At 42.9% G+C, this 20,063-nt stretch overlaps 1 protein-coding gene across 1 annotated transcript; it reads left to right on the top strand.

Annotated features, from left to right (window-relative positions):
- The first annotated feature begins 802 nt into the window (after window positions 1-802).
- LOC148004559 (uncharacterized) lies at window positions 803-19,675 on the top strand. Its single transcript, XM_087559346.1, has 5 exons — window positions 803-829; window positions 1,128-1,478; window positions 1,660-2,214; window positions 14,296-14,479; window positions 18,888-19,675. Exons 1-3 carry the CDS (start codon window positions 803-805, stop codon window positions 1,741-1,743), a joined length of 462 nt encoding a protein of 153 aa, XP_087415472.1. The 3' UTR covers window positions 1,744-2,214; window positions 14,296-14,479; window positions 18,888-19,675.
- The last annotated feature ends 388 nt before the right edge of the window (window positions 19,676-20,063 follow it).

Below are 20,063 nucleotides of genomic sequence, written 5' to 3'. Positions count from 1 at the left end.
GAAAGGAGTTAATATGGAGGGTGGTGCTGGAAAAAGAATTAAAATATTGTTTATGCATAAGAAAACATTTGTTAATGTGTAGACCCTATTTGACTCTCCCAGTTCTTTTACAAAAGCCTGCCAGAGGATCAGAAGAATTAAAACACCCCAAGAATAACAGGGAGGGATTTTGATGTTTCATCTGGGGAAAGGGTGGGCATGTTTATGAATGTAAAGCTCATTTCCTTAGAGACTTCTTGGCAATTGGGTACCATATCATGCTAATGAGGGCAAGGTCTCTAAGTTCTGTCCCAAGGAACTCTCAGGTACTCCTGGTTCCAGGGAAAGTGCCTTTCCAGAAGAGGAAGTACAATGAGAGAAAAACTGGAGCTAGAACCAGGCAGGAGACTGGACCTCAGAGTGCCTGGGATAGGGAAGTGGGTGGAGCCTCTGGTGCCATACAGTGCACACTGGTCCTGCTGCTCTGCCAATGGCTCTGCCAGACTACCCAGTGGTCTTGCACTCTTCCTTGGCTCCAGGAATGGAGGTGTAAGGAAAGTCTTTATATATGGGAACGACACGTTGATTACTGATTTTTGATCCTATCCCAAAAGATGGTCCTGATTTGGTTGGTACCCACTAGGGGTTGGACAAGCAAGCATCTCTGGTGGCAGGTTTAGGAAAGACACAGTTGAAAGAGACTACAATAACAAACCTCCGTGGGACAACCCAGAGGCACCAAATAAACTTTGGGGAGGTCTTCTGTCTCTCAACGCCTGCCAGCCATGCCATTCCTACCCCAGATCCTGGCGACCAGTCGGACATGTTGAGTTTCACAGTCCAGGGGCACGTAAAAGGATTGATTTCTGTGTGTGAAATGGGTTTGCTTCACTGAGGAAGCTCACCAGGAGCAGGAGGGGAAGTGACTGGGTTCCAAGTGAGGGGCTGGAGAGTAGGTGCAGGACTAAATCCAAGGCCCCATGACCTGCGGCCCCTCCAGGGTGTGCCAGCTTGCGGCCCCTCGGGATGCCTTCAGGTGACAGACAGCTGGCGGGGTGGGGTGGGGGCTGCGCCCTGCTAAGCTGGCCTAGCAGAGCAGTGACCACAATGCCAGCGCCTAAGCCTGGACAGGTCCCCGCGGCCTGTAGTGGGCAGTGCGAAGCTCAGGAGGCAATGGCTGCGGGTACTTGGCAGTGGGCCTGGGCGCCGTCAGAAGCCGCCCTGGGCCTCCACCCAGCCCTGAGGGGGGACTGACGGGCCTGAGCAGAGCCCGGAGCCCGGCGCGACGCGTATCTCCGTGTCCCCTGCGCCGCGGAGTGGGCGCACGTGTCCCTCTCACCCTGCTGCGAGCCCGCGCCGGAGCCGGGTCTAAGGGGACGCGGCGCAGGTTGGTGAAGGAGGGGCCTGAGGAGAGGAGGCGCTCAGCGGTGAGCGCGGTGCCTGAGGGGACAAGGCGCCAGGCTGTGAGCCTGGGGCCTGAAGGGACGTGGCGCTCATCGGTGAGCTCCGGGCAGGGCCTGAGGGGACGTGGTGCGCGGCGGTGGGCGCCGGCACGCGCGTTCTTTTTGGCGCCCGCAGCGGCGCCTGTGCGGGGCGTGTTTTCCTTCCCCAGGTGCCCGCAGCCCGGGGCGCCTCCGCCCAAGCTGACTGCTCTCTCTTCTCTCTCTCCGATCCCGGCAGGCCCCCAGAGGTGATTCTGCCTGCATGACGTCCTCCGTTCCGGAGGCGAGCTCGCCGCATGCGCCACATCAGGATCAAAAATAGAAAGAAAAAAAAAAAGAAGAAAAGAAGAAGCGGAAGAAGCTGCCGAGGCGGTGGAGGTGGCGAGGAGGAGGGGCCTCGCGCAGCGATGGAGGAGGCAGCGGGGACGTGGGGACGCGACTTTGTGTAGGCGGGTCGTGGGGCGCCCAAGGCGGAGTGTGGCCCGGGCGCCACAGGTGGGGCCCTGCCCACCTCCCCCGGCCGGGCCCTCAGCGCCAATGGCGCCCTGATAGCGGGAGCCCGAGAAGGCGCGGTAGCGCCAAGGGCGGTCGCCTTAGCCAAGGTCTGGCGCGCTGTGACAGCGGCGGGGTTTCCCACAGAGACTACAGACTCGCAGTGTCGGGGGACAAAAGTCCGGGCCAGCCCTGCCAGGGAACCTCGAGGCATGGTGCTCTGGCCGACCCCTAGCCGGGTCGCTGGTCTGGTCCCCAGGGACAGCAAGCTGAGCGGCCTGTGAGCAGCAGCAGCGTCAAGGTAGGCAGGAGACTGGCCAGCATCCTTGTGCTCACTTTCCCCGCTCTGGGGAAGTGGTGGCAGAAGGAGGCGATGCAAAGTGAGCCAGTTGCTTAGGGGAAAGGAGGGTTCAGGGATGTTTGGAGTGCTGAAGCAAGGATTGGAAAGCCCATGGCCTTGGGGAAAGAATGGAGAGGTGATCTGGAATGTGCATGAGAGCTGTGCTCTGACATCCTCAGAGGAACTTGGAGCTGTCACCTCTCTCCAGATTGACTTGGAATTAAATGGCCTTGTACCTGCCAGGGTAGGACAGGCTTTTGAGAGGTAGCTTATCCTGGTGGCACACTCCCTGTAAGGTTTCTATTTTGTGTTAAAGGACAGGGATCGTGTGAAAATATCTTCTTAAAACCGCAGGCAATGAACATATATTATTTAATAGATTTCTTCTGATCTACTTTGTAATTGACTGCCCCTTGCAAATGATTACTTGGAGAAAGGGAACATAAACACAGATTTCCTTTTTTAGCCTCAAAAGCTCTGAGAGATTACAGTTCTGCATATTTTAATTCTTTCCTACCTGCTATAAGCAGGCCTCCGGATCAGCAAGTTCCTTTGGGATGGTTTTGCTTGGTTTTGTTTGTTTTCCATGGTGCTGTTTAGAAAGCCATGACTTGTTTCATGAATTTTAAATTTCAAGAGGTGACACTCAGAGTTTATGGTGGTTTTCTTCAAATATTGCAGCTTAGTTGCAGTTGAAGTGGGAAAAGAAAGTTGATGAGCCAAGAAAAGTAGAGCCATGAGCCAGATCAACCATTTGGCTTCCTCAGATAGGGAGCAAGCATGGAATGTTGCTTTTTCAGAAACGAAGCGGGGTTTAGGATAGGTCAGTGAACAGTGTCTGGTGCTAACCTGTCCTTTTCGTGGCTGACAACCTTAGGAGACAGGTCAGAATGTGTCAACAGCACAGAGCTTGGCACTGGTGGTATTTGAACTCAGAAGTGCTCAGGAACTGTGAAAGTGTCTGTGTTATCATCCTGGAACCATCTAATGAAATAGACCACTTTGATGCTGTGTAAGAGGCTGTTGTGAAACTGCATCTAGCCTTGTCATCCACTGCTTCAGTTTCTATGTGGACAGGGCACAGTTAAAGGGCTTAAAGATCAAGTACATTGCCTGTCTTTAAAGATCAAGTGTATCACTAACTTTTAAACCAAGAAGTGTAGTGTCTTTTTTTTTGTTGTTGCTTGTGTAGTTTTTAGTGATGTATCTTTCCTCCTAGTACGTTGTTTGTTTCCATGAAAGTTGTTTTCAAGTATATATGATTATTGATTTGCAGAGCTAGTCAATATTTCTGTTTTTATTGGTTAAATATTTGTGGTGAATTTGCATTGTGTTATCAGTAAAATGCTATGTGAAAGTTTTAGAGAATAGACCAGTTTGGGTAATTTTAACAACCTTTCCCCTCAAGCATTTTTGGTGACCTGTTTTCACATTTAAAAGTCTAGAATTTATTACCATTCAAAGCAGGATTAATAGGGAAGCCCAATGTACAGCGACGGTGTTGTTCCCTTTGACAGTTGTGGGAGCCAAGAAAGAAGTATGACTTGCCTATTTATGACTTACAAAATCAAGACTGAGTATCATTTCTGTAGAAGCACATGGAAAAAATGATGAATTTTTCAGAAATCACCAGTTGAGAAATGGTGGTGCTGCTTATATTGAATTCTGAGTTTCAGATATGTTTCATTTTTCTTTATTCCTTAATGAAGCTTTTTATCAACTTTTAATTCAACATTACACCCCTAGATGCACAGTGCTAGGATCATAGTAGGTGCTCAATAAATTACTTACCGCCGAGGCAGAGGAATGATAAGAAAGTATGTATTTTCTGTAAGTTTTGTTGGTCTCTGAAACAGTTGGTTTTAGGTTTACCAGTCATATCTTGGTATCTTGTTCCACATAAGACAACTTGACAGAATCCCCTTTCTGTCCATTATGTTCAACTTATTTTTGTCTTAACCATTCTTGAAAATCATGGAAGTAGTGTGGAAACTTGATTGTACCTGCAGTATAGCAAAAGAGGCCAGTCTAGATAGGTAAGCACTTATGTTTCTCCATGAACTGATGTCTTAAAACATCTAGATTTTAGGAATTTAGTGTTGTGTTTTCTAAAGATACATCATACAGCATAAAGATAACCTCGTAATAAAATAAAGGATCAAATTCCATAAAGCAATGATTACTGCCCAGCTATCTTGGCCATATGAGTAGCAGAAATTGTATTTCACATTTTAAAAGAAATAACAAAATTGCTTAAACTTAAGCGGAGCCCATGGGAAAAGGTCCCAGTGGTGTTTCTCTTTGGTTTTTGTGCTCTTTCTAGAGAATGGCTTTAAGGAGTCAGTGCAGCCAGGTAGTCATGAGCCGATTGGTAAGCAATGTGCTAGGGTCCCGTAGGCCAGTGAGCCTGGCTGAAGAGCAGATGCTAGCCAGTGAGCCTGGCTGAAGAGCAGATGCTAGCCAGTGAGCCTGGCTGAAGAGCAGATGCTAGCCAGTGAGCCTGGTTGAAGAGCAGAGGCTAGCCAGTTAGCCCAGATTCTTTAAGGAATTATTGTGTTTCCTCTTTAAGGCCTTTTACTTGTTTACTTGTGTTGTCCTGTATTTTTTTTTTTTTTGGTTCTTTTTTTCAGAGCTGGGGACCAAACCCAGGGCCTTGCGCTTCCTAGGTAAGCGCTCTACCGCTGAGCTAAATCCCCAGCCCCAATGTCCTGTATTTCTTTAAGGGAGTTTCTTATGTCTTTCTTAAAGTCCTCAGTCATCATAAAATGTAATTTTAAATCCAAATCTTGCTTTTTCGGTGTATTTGGATATCCAGTATTTGCTTTGCTGGGAGAACTGGGCTCTGGTGATGCCAAGGAGTATTGGTTTCTGTTGCTTAGGTTCATGTACTTGCCTCGCCATCAGGATGTCTCTGGTGTTCTCTTGTCTTACTGTCTCTGACAGCGGCTTGACTCTTCTGTAGGCCTGTGTGTCAGCACTCCTGTAGACTTGCTTTCTTTTAGCCGGATCTGTGAACATAAAGGTGCTCCTGAGTTTGTGAGACCTGAAAACCTGGTGGATTTCTTGGCACGGAAGAGTAGATCATACCTCTGCTCTCAGGTATGTAGGCACTCCTGATGACTGGATTTTAGCTCTCCGCCCAGGCAGAAACTGGAAGGGTTCTGCCCCTGACTGCTCCTAGGTCCCTTTGCTCAGGGAGCATAGATGGTACTAGGCAATTTCCTCTTGGTTCAAGAATGTGGGCAGAGAGTATATCCAAATTACAAAATCAGGAATGAAAAGGGAGACCTGACAAAAGAATCTGAGGAAATTAAAAAAACTCATCAGATTCTACTACAAAAACCTATATTCAACAAAACTGGAAAATGTGGAGGAAATGGACAATTTTTCTAGACAGATACAAGGCACCACAGTTAAATCCAGAACAAATAAACCATCTAAACAACCCCATAACTCCTAAAGAAAAAGAAGCAGTTATTAAAAGTCTCCCATCCAAAAAGACCCACGACCAGATGGGTTTAGTGCAGAATTCTATCAGACCTTCATAGAAGACCTCATACCAATAGTATCCAAACTATTCCACAAATTCGAAACAGAGGGAGCACTATCAAATTCCTTCTACAAAGCCATAATTACTCTTTTATCTAAACCACACAAAGATACAACAAAGATAGAGAACTTAAGACCAATTTCCTTTATGTATATTGATGCAAAGATACTCAATAAAATTCTTGCAAACCGAATCAAAGAACATGTCAAGAGGATCATCCATCAAGATCAAGTAGGCTTCATCACAGGGATGCAGGGATAGTTTTATATACAGAAATCCATCAACGAAATCCACCATATAAACAAACTCAAAGGAAAAACCACATGATTATTTTATTAGATGGTGAGAAATCGTTTGACAAAATTCAACACCCTTTCATGAATAAAGTCCTGGAAAGATCAAGAATTCAAGCCCATATCTAAACATAGTAAAAGCAAATTATGGCAAACCAGTACCTAACATCAAACTAAATTGGGAGAAACTTGAAGCAATTCCACTAAAATCCAGGACTAGACAAGGCTGCCTACTGTCTCCCTACTTATTCAATACAGTACTTGAAGTCCTAACCAGAGAGCAATCAGAAAATGAAAGGAGGTCAAAGGGATACAAATTGGATGGGAAGAAGTCAAAATACTAATATTTGAACATGATATGGTAGTATACTTAAGTGACCCCAAGAGTTCCACCAGAGAACTACTTAACATGATCAACAACTTCAGCAAAGTGTCAGGGTATAAAATTAACTCAAACAATTCAGTAGCCTTCCTCTACTCAAAGGATAAACAGGCTGAGAAAGAAATTAGGGAAATGACACCCTTCACAATAGTCCCAAATAATGTAAAATATCTTGCTATTACTTTAACCAAGAAAATGAAAGATCTGTATGATGAGAACTTAAAGTTTCTGAAGAAAGAAATTGAAAAAGATCTCTGAAGATGGAAAGATCTCCCATGCTCATGAATTGGCAGGATGAATATGGTAAAAATGGCCATTTTGCCTAAAGCAATCTACAGATTCAGTGTCATCCCCATCAAAATTCCTATGCAATTCTTTAAAGAGGTAGAAAGAGCAATTTGCAGGTTCATTCGGAATAACATAAAACCCACGATAGCAAAAACTATACTCAACAATAAAAGAACTTCTGGGGGAATCACCATCCCTGCCTTCAAGCAGTATTACAGAGCAATAGTTTGTATGGTATTGGCACAAAGGCAGGCAGATCAGTGGAACAGAATTGAAGACCCAGAAATGAACCCACACACCTATGGTCATTTGATCTTTGACAAAGTAGCTAAAACCATCCAATGGAAGAAAGATAGAATTTTCAACAAATGGTGCTGGTTCGACTGGAGGTCAGCATGTAGAAGAATGCAAGTTGACCCATTCTTATCACCCTGTACAAAGCTTAAGTCCAAGTGGATCAAGGGCCTCCACATCAAACCAGATACACTCAAAGTAATAGGAAAAAAGGTGGGGGAAGAGTCTCGAACACATGGACACTGGAGAAAATTTCCTGAACAAAAGACCAATGGCTTATGCTTTAAGATCAAGAATCGACAAATGGGACCTCATAAAACTGCAAAGCTTCTGTAAGGCAAAGGACACTGTCATAAGGACAAAATGGCAACCAACAGATTGGGAAAAAAACTTCACCAATCCTGCATCTTATAGAAGGCTAATATCCAAAATATACACAGAACACAAGAAGTCAGACTCTAGAGAGCCAAATAACCCTATTAAAAAATAGAGTACATAGCTAAACGAAACATTCTCAGCTGAGGAATATCGAATGGCTGATAAGCACCTAAAGAAATGTTCCACATCCTTAGTAATCAAGGAAATGCAAATCATAACAACCCTGTGGTTCTACCTCACACCAGTCAGAATGGCTAAGATCAAAAACTCAGGTAACAACAGATGCTGGCGAGGATGTGGAGAAAGAGGAACACTCCTCCATTGTTGCTGGCATTGCAAACTGGTACAACCACTCTGGAAATCAGTCTGGAGGTTCCTCAAAAAATTGGACACTCTTCTACCTGAGCACCCAGCTATACCTCTCCTGGGCATGTACCCATAAGATGCTCCAACATACAATAAAGACACATACTCTGCTCTATTCATAGCAGCCTTATTTATAATAGTCAGAAGCTGGAAAGAACCCAGATGCCCTTCAACAGATGAATAGATTTGAAAAATGTTGTATGTCTACACAATGGAGTACTACTCAGCTATGAAAAACAATGACTACATGAAATTCATAGGCAAATGGAAAGAACTAGAAAATATCATCTTCAGTGAGGTAACCCAATCACAGAATAACACACATGGTATGCACTCATTGATAAGTGGATATTAGCCCAAAACCTCGAATTACCCAAGATGCAATCTACAGACATCAGGAAGCTCAAGAAGAAGGATGACCAAAATGTGGATGCTTCTACTCCTTAAAAGGGGGAACAAGAATATCCATAGGAGGGGATATGGAGGCCAAGTTTAAAACAGAGACTAAAGGAACGACCGTTCAGAGCCTGCTCAGCACATGCCCCCCCATATATGTGTGTGTGTGTGTGTGTGTGTGTGTGTTTGTGTGTGTGTGTGTGTGTGTGTGTGTGTGTGTGTGTGTGTGTGTAAGTATGTATATCCACCAAAACTAGATAAGATTGATGAAGCTAAAAAGTGCTTGCTGGAAGGGTCCAGATATAGATCTCTCCTGAGAGATACATCAGGGTATGTCAAATAAAGAGGTCAGTGCTAGCAGCAAACCACTGAACTGAGAACAGGACCCCACTTGTGGAAATTAGAGGAAGGATTGAGAGAGCTGAAGGTGCTTGCAATTCCATAAGAACAACAATGCCAACCAACTAAACCAATAGCAAAAGACTATACATGGACTGACCCAGGGCTCCACCTGCATATGTAGGAGAGAATAGCCTTCTTGGGGCACCAGTGGAAGGGAAGCCCTTGGTGCTGACAAGGTTGGACCCTCAGTGCAGGGGAATGTCGGGGAGTTGTAAGGGGAGTGGTTTGGGAGACTGTCCATATCGGGGAGGGAGACAGGATGGGGGCTTATGGACTGGAAACCAGGTAAGAGAATAATATTTGAAATGTAAATAAAGAAATATATCTATGAAAAAAACTAAAATTAAAAAAACAAGATAAAAATTACTAAGAAGCAATCAAAAAAAGAAAATGTGAACAAAAAAAGAAATTTTAGGATTTGGAGAAAGATGAATGCCAGGTATATTATATAATATAACTATATTACCACGATCCACACTTTAATATACTTGAGAACAACTGCGTCTGTTTTTGTTTTGTTTGTTTGTTTTTTAAATAGTTAATGGAAATACAGTCCCTTCCTGTCTGTGAGACTAGGGATCCAGATGTAGTGGAATTCATTATTTGTTGAGTCCCGAACCTTTGAGCCTGCTTCTAGCACAGCTTAAGGCAAGGAAACAGAGCAAGGTAATATCTAAGCCAGTGACCAAACGATCTGGAGTAACAATTACAGGTGAAATTCTTCTTTGTAAATGAGAGGAGAGCTATAAAGGATACCTTTTAGATTTAAAACAAATGAAATGTACCCACCAAAAATCCAATAAAAAAGTTAAAATTAAAAAAAAAAAACTAGGAAATACAAAAGATTCGGGTGCAATTCCACAATCATGATGTGTTTCTTCTGTGATAGCATACAGGTTAACTTACTTCTCTATGACTGTTTTCTTATTTGAAAGTAAGTAATGGGATCATCTATGGAGTGGTTGGTAAGAACAAAAGCTTTGCCTAACTTGAATAATAGGTCCCTCCAGAGCATGTGCTTAACAGTCTAGGTACAGAGAAATTTGCTGAGGGGACTAAAAACAAAACCAAACATAAAACAGGAACAACAATGATTTAACAAAATTCTGCATGCTGGAATTGAAGGCATGTTGCAACTTTAATCATATTTGTAGGTATTTCTAATAAACAAACAAAGAAATAAAAATCGTATTACACTTCTAGCAGTTGCATCCAAGAGAGAGAGAGAGCTGTGAGGTAGTGTGTGCTGCTACTTTCCACAGATACACCTGGGCCTCAGGCCTGCCCTCAGTGAGCTGGACCTAAAAGCAGCCTAGTTGAAATTCCTGCTGCCATGGCAGGATTCTGCAAGAACATTTTCCTTTGACAACAAGGGGCCTTTGTGGAGGAGACTTCTTGGTGGGTTCTCAAGGACTCTGAATGTCTTATTCTACAAAGAGAAGCCAAGCCAGGACTTTTAGCAAGGCCAGCCAGTTGTTTGGGGAAGTCTCTGGTCCTGTGGCAGAGGGTGAGGAATGGTTGAAAAAATGTCGGCTCTGCTGAGAGCAAAGGATAACCTTCTAGAACTATGACCTCCTAATTCAGGACATTCCACTCCCTGCCCATCCTCCTGATTCTTATGTTTGCTACGAGTAAAAGATCCTGGTGCAGCCCCAATATTCTCATGCCTAGACTTGGAAATTCAGGAAGAATGATATTTGAGAAGTAATGGCTATGTGGTTACAATGTAGTAACACAGGGTCCAGGCTGACGTTTGCTTACTGATGTCCCATTTAATTGTCTTTTTATATTTGAGAAAGGGAGGATGTCCAACTTAATATATAAAAGAGACATAAAGTTATAATTTTATATATGCCCTGTAGTTGATCCCTACGATCCCAAGAAAAGGGAGTGATTATTTCAAAAAGTAGGATTATAGACCATTGATTTTGTGAAATACATAGATGTGTATATGGAAACAATGCCAGCTGTCTAGGACTGCACATTAAGCAAATATTACCAGATTTTATATAGCCAAATGTATAGGAGAAAGCTATTGGCCTCTAGAAAACAGGGAAAACCTTGGGATTCAAAATTTATGTCACATGCGTTGTCTCAGGTGGTAGATTTATTTTTAAGAAAAATCTCCCTTATCCATGCTCCCTAGAGATTTGGGTGCTAACAAAAATCTCTTATCAATTCAGGGTTGTAACCAACTCTTCCCATTAAGAGAATTGATGACTTCCAATGAAGCAGAGAGAAATATCTAGCTTTGGAGTAGAGGTTGTCAAAGGGTTTTCCCTGAGTCACATGAGAGACTGCAGGGAAAGGCCCCTACAGAAACTGATCAATTTGCGGAGAGCTAGTTAGCAGGTAGGCCACAGAACCTCGCAGTAACATCATCAGTAAGCCTTTCCTAGGAAAATCTCTTGTCTCTAAGACAGCACTAGAATCTTCTGGGATGTCACCAGTGTTGTGGTGACACCAACTGCCTTTGGCATATTCCTTCAGTTCCCTTTGGGTTCACAAACAGGCATGTTTCGCCAGCTGCTCAGGCTAGTTCGAAAAGAGAGTAGAGATCAAGGAGAGACCAGAAAAAGGCAGAAGGATGCAGAACTCCTGTCTAGTAAAAAAGGAAGAATGAAATCGTTCTGGGGAAGGCTTGGTGAGTCCAGGGCAGAGTTGGGGAACATCCTTGAGGAGATAGGTTTGAGACGTTCCTTCCAGGAGTAGGCCTTGCAACAAAGAACCTTGGGATTTCTCAATGACAGACCAAGAGTCCAGAGTTCTGATGATTAGTTTGACAGAGAGCCAAGAATTGGCAAGCCTGCAGCTTTTTTTCTGGGAGCTTTGTAATTTCGACTGCCAATACATGCCAGGAGGAGGCATGATGAGATTAACAATGGGACCATTCATGGTTGGGAGTTGAAGCACTTCATCCTCTAGATTACTGTAGGTTACATAAGTCTCTGATGATAAGAACAAGGAAGGATGCACCCCTAGTCATGAACTAAGATCTCAGACACTTTGGGTTTGAACACACTCATTAGAGATTGATGGTTCTAAGCATTAGGAACTCCAGGATTTACCTGTACCACATCTGATATGAGATGACAATGTCCCATGTCTGGATGTCTGAGGCAGCTTATGGCTTTCAGGGCAAGGGGTCCTCTAATAGTGAGTGTGACTTATGTATGGCAGTGAAGATTGGGAAGAAGGACATAGCTTAAGAGTCCAGTTTGAAGAAAGCTTTTCTGCTATTTCAGGGAATCATATAGTCTCCAGCCTTTCCATTTCCTCAACCTCCTTTCTGGGACTCAGAATGGTCTTTTCCTCCCCTGGGCCATCAAATATGCAATTTCACTTGTGTTTATCTATCTACAGGTTTCGGTAGGAAGGCATCATCCTGAAATGATATCAGTAAGCAAGAGAAGCGTCTAAAGAAATTGGAAGAACTAAAATTTGAAACCCAGAAGTGTAAATTCCAGAGGGATGTACTTTCTCAAATCCTGGACCTTTATATCTATGATGATTGGGACTATAGGTAGTCATTATGCCCAGTCACCTGTTCACTGTCTTGTGCTCTCTCTGCTAACCCAAGATTTCTTTACATCAAGAGAGTTTTTCACTCCTCATCCTGGATTTCAAAGAGCCTTGGCAGGTGTGGCCTGTTGAGATAAGCTAGGTGCTGTGGGCTTAGGGTCAAGCTCTTTTGTACTTGAGCCTGAGGTGCTTGGAGTTGGATTGGTTCTGTCAACAGCTGGAAGGACCTGGTCACATTTGCTGCATCTAGGAGTGTGAATGAAATGCCTGCATGTCATCACTCTTTTACCCTGAATCTGTTCATTGTTCACTGATTCTAAGGCACCTCCCTGGATATAGTTGGCATTCTAATTGTACTTAAATATGGGTTGGTATACATGTATGTGAAAGTATTTGTGAGTGTTTTGCTCAGGATCAGGACATCTGGGGACCTTTGATGGGCTCTGAGGATTTGTTTGATGAACAGTTTATAGGTCATGATAGTGATGAGTCTGTGGAGGCCCACATTGATCAATAGAGCACTTTGCACCTTCTATTTACCTTGGTGGAAGATAGGACTCTCTGGAGGGAAGGAGATGTTATAAATCCTCTGCCCTGTCAAAAGTATTTATGCCCTCTGGGAATTCATGTAACGATAGGAAACAATGATTGAGAATCCCTGCTTTCAAAACAAAAGAAATGTCATTGCCACTTTCTGTTGGACCTAAGGTTGTGGCACAAACTTGAGGAAACTTCTTACAGAACTAGTCAATGCCTTCATGCTCACCTGGCCAACTCTTGAAGGTCAGCTCCCTCCAATTGGTACCCTGGCTCTATTGTCCTGTACCCAGGATAATAAGTTTAATCAGCACCAATAGGACCCAGTTCAAAGGAGCAAGTCTGTGATATATACTGGCTTTAAGTAATATAATACAGAGAACAGTCTGATTTCACCTATTTTTTGCCCGATTTGAACTTTATTTATTTTTTTACTTTTCATTTTTTTAGCTATCTATGAATGGTTTATTGTGACCTAGAAACAGTCGCTTTGGAAACAAACCCTTGATACTTGTAATTCCCAAGCAGGCAGTTCTCAGGCTCTGCCCACTCCTATACAGAGAGTCTGCAGAGCCATATCTCCCCAGGTTCTTAAGGAGTTCTTATTTCAAAATAATTGTTTGCTGATTTGCATAGAAATATTTTCTATGGAAGAATCATGCTTGGGGTTTCACTGTTGTGTTTTTGCTCTGGTCTTAGAGATTACCACATGCTTCCCTCACCCCCATTCCTTAAATTTTAATTTTTTATTGGATATTTTTTATTTACATTTCATCTAATTCTGAGTTCATGAGCTCAGATGGTTATTTTTTCCATGGGCCATGCCCTACCACAGGCTGGATGTTGAATTGCCTATACTTCAATCTGAACGTGGGATGAGAATGATGGCTGTGCATTAAATGAACAACTCAATATGTGACGCCATGGAGAAGTACAAGGAGCTCATACAAGAGAACAATTCCTACAGTGAGTCACTGACAGAGATGAAACCCCAGCACTTGGCAGGGAATGCTTCTGTCCAGCTATGACTTTGAACAAAAGTCAGGGCTCTGGTTCTGCAGTGTCTAACTCTTAACAGGAAGCCTGCCTCGTGGCAAGGGTCTTGGATTTGTAACTCTTGGACTTAGTTGTTCTACATGTGAAGAGTGTAGAAAACCCTCCGATTGTTATTTTTACCCATTAAGGATTCTCTAGATAGAAAAGATTTGCACCATGGTGGGAATATCAATCAACTCTGAACCTCTAGGACTCTGACATGAGATTTAAAGATTTATGATCCATGAGAAACACATGGAAAGATTGTATAGCTACTGGGTCTTCTATCACCCTCAGAGGGGATTTGCCCTCTACCTGCAGGTGGTTTTAGCATACCATGGACATATAAGCTCCCATATGTACCATTTCTTCTTCCTTGATTTATATAAACACTCAGTGTCAGGATTTTCAGAAGTACTTTGATTCATATTGAATTTGGACTCTGGATTTGACTGCCTTTAATTGGTGCTGACTTGTATAGTGTGGCTCTACTCTGGGGATGTTGGAGGATGAGGACCCTTGAAGGGATGATTGTACTTGCAGGAGAGACAGGCAGATAGAAGCTGGCTGGTATTTACCATTTTTTGTTTATGGTTCAGCATCAGGCACTTCCAGCTCCTGCGTGAACGGACTCCATAGAAGAACAATATAAAGATTTTGCTGTATGAGAACAAAAAACTGATGGTGGAGCAGACTGTTCTGCCAGCATCCTGTGTGGAGGCAAAGAGGTTCTGTGAAGAGGCCGGAATGAACATCTGTGTCCCCAGAGCCAAGCAGTTGCAGGTAGGATTAGACCTCAAGGTCAGGTTGCCCTCATGTCTAACCATAAACATAGACAAACGAATGTAACTGTCCATTGACTTATCCATGTACTGACCTATGTCTCATCCAAGTGTTCATTTATGTGATCGTTTACAAGGCTTTCTGTTGGGGTAGCCTTTTTGAAGAAACTGCATATTTGGAAGGCAAATGCCCCTGCTATTCTAGAATCTGCAGTTTATTACGGGAGATAGGCTGACTACATCACAGCACTACATGCCTTTATGTGTGGAGGAGGGTGCTATGTGGGAGCCCCTCTTTAGACTAGCACAGAGCTTTGAGGGATGAGGCAAATGCCTGTAGTTCATTTGCTTTACAGGGATCTTGTGAGATTCCAGGAAGTAAGTAGTTTGCAAGGAGGAGAGCCTGGTGGAAATGCCAAATAAATGGTTCTCATTGTCATCTTTTGGTGCCTTTTGTTCTTTCTATCCCCTTTTCCCTATATATGAAGATGGTCTCTTCATGCTTCATACATCTTGGGTACCTGACAGAACCTGAGTAGCAGCATGTCAGTCCTATTTTGTTTAAGTGCTGCTGGACATTTCATATCTGCATCTTATACTCTGAAGTTGGTTAGAAGAGCAGGGATGTGGAAAGGGTTTCAAAAGGTGAGGATAGGCATGAGAGATTTGAGACTTCAAGAACAAAGTTCTCCATATATACCCCACATTCTGACCAAGAAGAGTGCTATCTAGGCCTTTTTATTCCTCTAGGGAAAATTAGCTGAGTTAGTGATTCTCTCTTAAAATACCTGCTTTGAATAATCTATATTATGATCTTCCTCCAGCATGATGGAATCTTCATTGTTTTCTGCCGACTTATGGTTTTTCGTGTGTGTGTGTGTGTGTGTGTGTGTGTGTGTGTGTGTGTGTATGCATTGCTGTGGTGACCTGTAATTTGTGGGTATTCAGGGAGGCCAGTTAATGACATACAATTTTGTCCAGTCATTCTCTAACTTAGTCCTTTGAGCCTAGGTCTCTCAACAAACCTAAATCTTCCTGTTTTGTGCTGGTCAGCAGTCTTTGCATCACCTGTCCAGTTCCAGGTGTTGCCACATCTGTTATTTGTCTCAACACATTCTGAATAGCTAAACCATTCAGCTATTTTAAAAGTAAGGATTAGATTTTGTAACTTTACCTTAATAGAGGTATCCCCCTGGAAGATTCTGGTCTGTCTTATTGCCTTAACCATGATCGTGCATGGAATCCTATAGTGCATCCCTCTGCTGACATTGCTTTGCTGACTATATCATGGGCATGGCATTCTTCAGGATAAATTCCCTCTCAGTGTTGTACAGGGTGCAGCATTTCAGCAAAGTCACTGTAGCCTTTTCTTTTGCCTCCTTCTGACTGATGTTGAGGTTGTTTTAATATCACATGAATTATAATGTGATGAAAAGTTCCTGGGTACTGACCATGAGTCACTGTCTTCTTCTGATGCTTCCAAGGTCTTCTATGAGGGAAGCAGGGTAGTTTTAGTGAGGGGCCTATGATGAGTCAACATGGAGCTTGCTGGAGGCTTTTCTTCTGTCTTGGGAATTTGGTGATGTGTTGTTTAGTTTATCTGTGCAGAGTTTGTAACTTACTTGTAGGTCCAGCAAGTATCTGCATAGCAAGATTTCCTGAAGTGGAAATGAGTACAGGCCAGGGCAGCACAGCCTGCTTGACTGTAAGAGACTTGTACATAACATAGCTCCCACTAATTCTTCATTCAACAGAAAACCTGCTGGATAAAAGGTATGTTTTCCTTAGTGTGTGTGTGTTTGTGTGTGTGTGTGTGTGTGTGTGTGTGTGTGTGTGTGTGTGTGAATGTGTGTGTGTGTGCATGTGTGTGTATTTGTGTTTTAGTTTGTGCAAAAATATAACTGTGTTGCCTATTTCCAAGTTTACTGAGAAAACCACTCTGAGAGTTCACTTTGCGTCATGAAACATCAAATACAGCAGCCCAATCATTTTGGCCTCTCCTCCTAGCTCTGTACAGCAAAAGGACACAAAAGCACTTGTAAAGTTCAATTTTAACGGTATTAGGGGCAAACCTACCAATCTGCATTGAAATCCTTTGGAGCACATTAAAGGAATGGAGTACACGGAGGTAAGGGGGAGGCTTCTCTATAAAATCCATGAGTTTATATTCCTTCTTTGTCCTTTGTGAATTGTGAAAGCCCACTGAAAGGTTATGTCACTCACTGTGTCTTCTCCAAGCTTGTTTTACACATTGCCTGCTCCCATTTCTTTCCAGCTACCTTGGCACAGTACAACTTCACCTTGGAGTCTGGCTTGGATTGTATTCACTGAGAAATTGAGTTGCATGGAGTTGTATTGGCATCCAGCAGAAGCCCCATAGCTGTGCTGTGGTTCAAGAACAGGGCAGGTTCAGGAGCAGCTTTAGATGCACAAATAACCTAAAGCATCCCCTGTGTTATCTGTGTAGCATTCTGCAAGGGCTGTTAGTCAACATCATTTTCTCTGAGTTAAAGTCAGCCTCAGTGGGGGATAGGAGGAATGAGGATCTTAAGACAGGTCTGGTAGTGTAAGAACAGGTAGGCCTATGAGAAGCCATGTACAGAAATTGGAACAGAAGTTTTAGTTGACCCAAAGATTACAGAACAAGGAGTAGGTGTCAACAGAGCAACTAGGGCTCATCAGTGCTGTGGTAGTCCCCGAGCAGCCCTGAAGGAGAATCTGTCCAGACGTCCATCAGCTAAGGGAGTGAAAATGTACTATACGGTGGGGCCATTCCATGCATTATGACTCAGTGTAAGATAATCCATGCAAGCATTTACTTACTTACTCAAAATATCTGTGACACAATCACATTATGGGGAGAAAAACTGTTCATTTGTATCCTGGGTATGGAGATTTCCTATGATTCTGTTCCAATAGCCTTGGGCACGAAGTCATTCAAGTTAAGGTAAAGAGAGCTGCTATTAGAAGAAGCTGCACACTTTGGGGGCAAGCCTGAAACAGTGGCCAAGAACAGAGTCTAATCCACCACCAACATATGATCCTTTGCTGGGAAACAAGCCTGCTCTACACAGCCTTGGGAACGAGCTAAGCCAGATTGGGGAATAAGGCAAGGACCATGATTCTATGTTGGTTTATGGGAGGACAGCACAACACTGACTGAGTTGTTTATAGGCTATAGGCTATACCTGCTATGTACATATCCCACTCAACATTTGTTTTTATGCCTTCAGAGAATCCTGGGGGGTCTTTATATTAAGGATTACCTCAGAAAGTAAACACTTGACTGCAATGTACTATGCTTATATTGTGTGAACACACATGTGTTCTGTGTTTGGGAGTGTGTATTAGTGTTTCTGTGTGTCTGTGTGTGTTTGTATGTGCACACAGGTATGCATGCCTCCACTGACATTACACTCATCTAATGACCAGAATAAGGAAGGATTAGAGGAAACAATGCAGGACACTCTGAAGCAGAGAGAACTGATCACCCAGGAAAGTGACTTGGGAGAAACAGTGTAGAAGAATTGTGACATCTTTGAGATCAGGTAGGAACATAGGCTGGCAGAAGCCAGTTGGGTTTCCTGTCCTATATAACTATCCTTTGTGGGTGACTGACCACCTACATGGTTTCAGCCTCAGTCAGCTAAAGAACTACTCAGAGTATTATTCTGGTACAGTTTATATGGATTTTGTCCATGATGCAATATATGTGATCTTCAAGATTTCTTGGTATTTTCTACTTCTTCTTTCTCTTACCTCTGTGGTAAACTCTGAGAACATTTTCTTTTCTGTTCTCTCACAAATTGCCTTACAATGACTATACACATACAGGGGTTCTGTTCTGTTTGTACACCACCATCACCTTTAATGCTCAGTGTGTACACTGGGAAGATTTACACGGAGCCCATTCTCAGTGATTACAGGATGTATGCAGTGCCCATGGTTTTGATGTGAGATGGTTTCTCTGTGTATTTACAGATACAGTGGTTACAAATGGAACCTAGGCAGGTTCCTTCACTGCAAAAATAATCTGAACCTTCACTTCAATTCTGAGCAGGTTCTCCATAAGACATCCACATGGTATTCTAGGTTGCTCATATCTCTCTTGAACTCAGATTCAGACATAGCCACAATGTTGTTATTCAATATAATATACCTGGACCAGTGACAAAATATGCTCATTTTTCTTTTGATTCCAGTACTGTGCATAGTCCACAGTTCGATTTCTAGCTGTTTTTAAAAGCTGATATATAAATCGAAGCCCATTTACTCTATGACACTTGGGGATGCAGGAAATGACCTCAGTTGACAGGTAATGCTGGATTGTCCAACCGAATAGAGCTGACGTAAGAGGGAGAGCTGAATCAACAAACCCTCACTAATCCTTTTTTCCCTTGCTCTGCTAGGTCTAAAATTCTCCAGCGAAACTCGAACATGGCATAGACCAGAACAAGATCTCCCTTGGAGAGCAGTGCCACAGGAGGAGTCTAAGTGTGCACAACAAATACACCACTATTACATCGCATCCTTAATATCCATAGCAGTTGTGGGCTGCATTTTCCTACTTTAGTTTGATTTCTTTGGATTGAATAGGCCATACTTTCATCTCGGCTCTCCCGAGCAAGCGTGCACATTTGGAAGGACTCAGAGAAGAGCTGATGCACATCAATTGAGAACTGCTGAGCATCCAGGAAGAGTGTGCACATGTACATTTGTACTTGTCCTGAAGGGTCACCCAGAAGAGTTTCATGGAGATCAGTCCACAACATTGGAAAAACTTTGAGTCAAAGACTGTCATATGTTTTATACTCAGTATTGGATGGCTTTGTCCTTCATACCCTCACTCCAACAAGGCAGACCTACTTACATTCCCCTTGAAAAGATTATTACCATCAGTAACTGCTTGTCTACTGTGTTTCCAAGGCAAGTCATTGGCTATAAGTCAATTCTGCAAATGAGCATCAAAAGAATGCTTAGGACAATTCCTCTGTTTACATTTTGGTTTGACTTTTGATTACTTTGGTTATTTGGTTTTCCTTATATTCATTTGAAGTTTTGTTATTTATTCATTGTTGTTTTGTTCATTCATTTGATTTGCTATTTTGATAAGGATACAAACTGTATATATTGACTACCTGCATCTGGATACTATTGATGTATTCTGGTGAATAAAAGAGTGATCTCAAACTCTCAACTCTTAAGAACCTTCTTTATTGAGGTGTGGTTTCACCATCTGATGTCCCACGGCTATCAGGCAGGGATGGATCTCTGCATTCTCATGGGGACTGGGCATCATAATTACTTCCCAGTTAGACTGAGATACAAAGGCAATTATACTTTCACTTTAGACTGTGTTTCCAACTCTGTGAATTCCAAGTTCATCATGCAAAAATTACCCAATGTATATACTTGTTTTTAAATATTTAGTTACCACTAAATTATACTCTTCTGTGGATGAGAATGTTAAACAAATTAATGGGATAAACATCAAATTTTCTATAATATCTCCCAGGAAATATAAACATTGTATAAGGGAGATGAAAGCAATCAGGAAACCTGCACCAAAATCCCGTGGTGGAGAG

This window comes from Rattus norvegicus, chromosome 7 (genome assembly GCF_021556685.1).
Source record: "Rattus norvegicus strain SHRSP/BbbUtx chromosome 7, alternate assembly SHRSP_T2T, whole genome shotgun sequence".
Lineage (NCBI taxonomy): Eukaryota > Metazoa > Chordata > Mammalia > Rodentia > Muridae > Rattus > Rattus norvegicus.
This window is presented reverse-complemented; position numbering and strand designations above follow the sequence as displayed.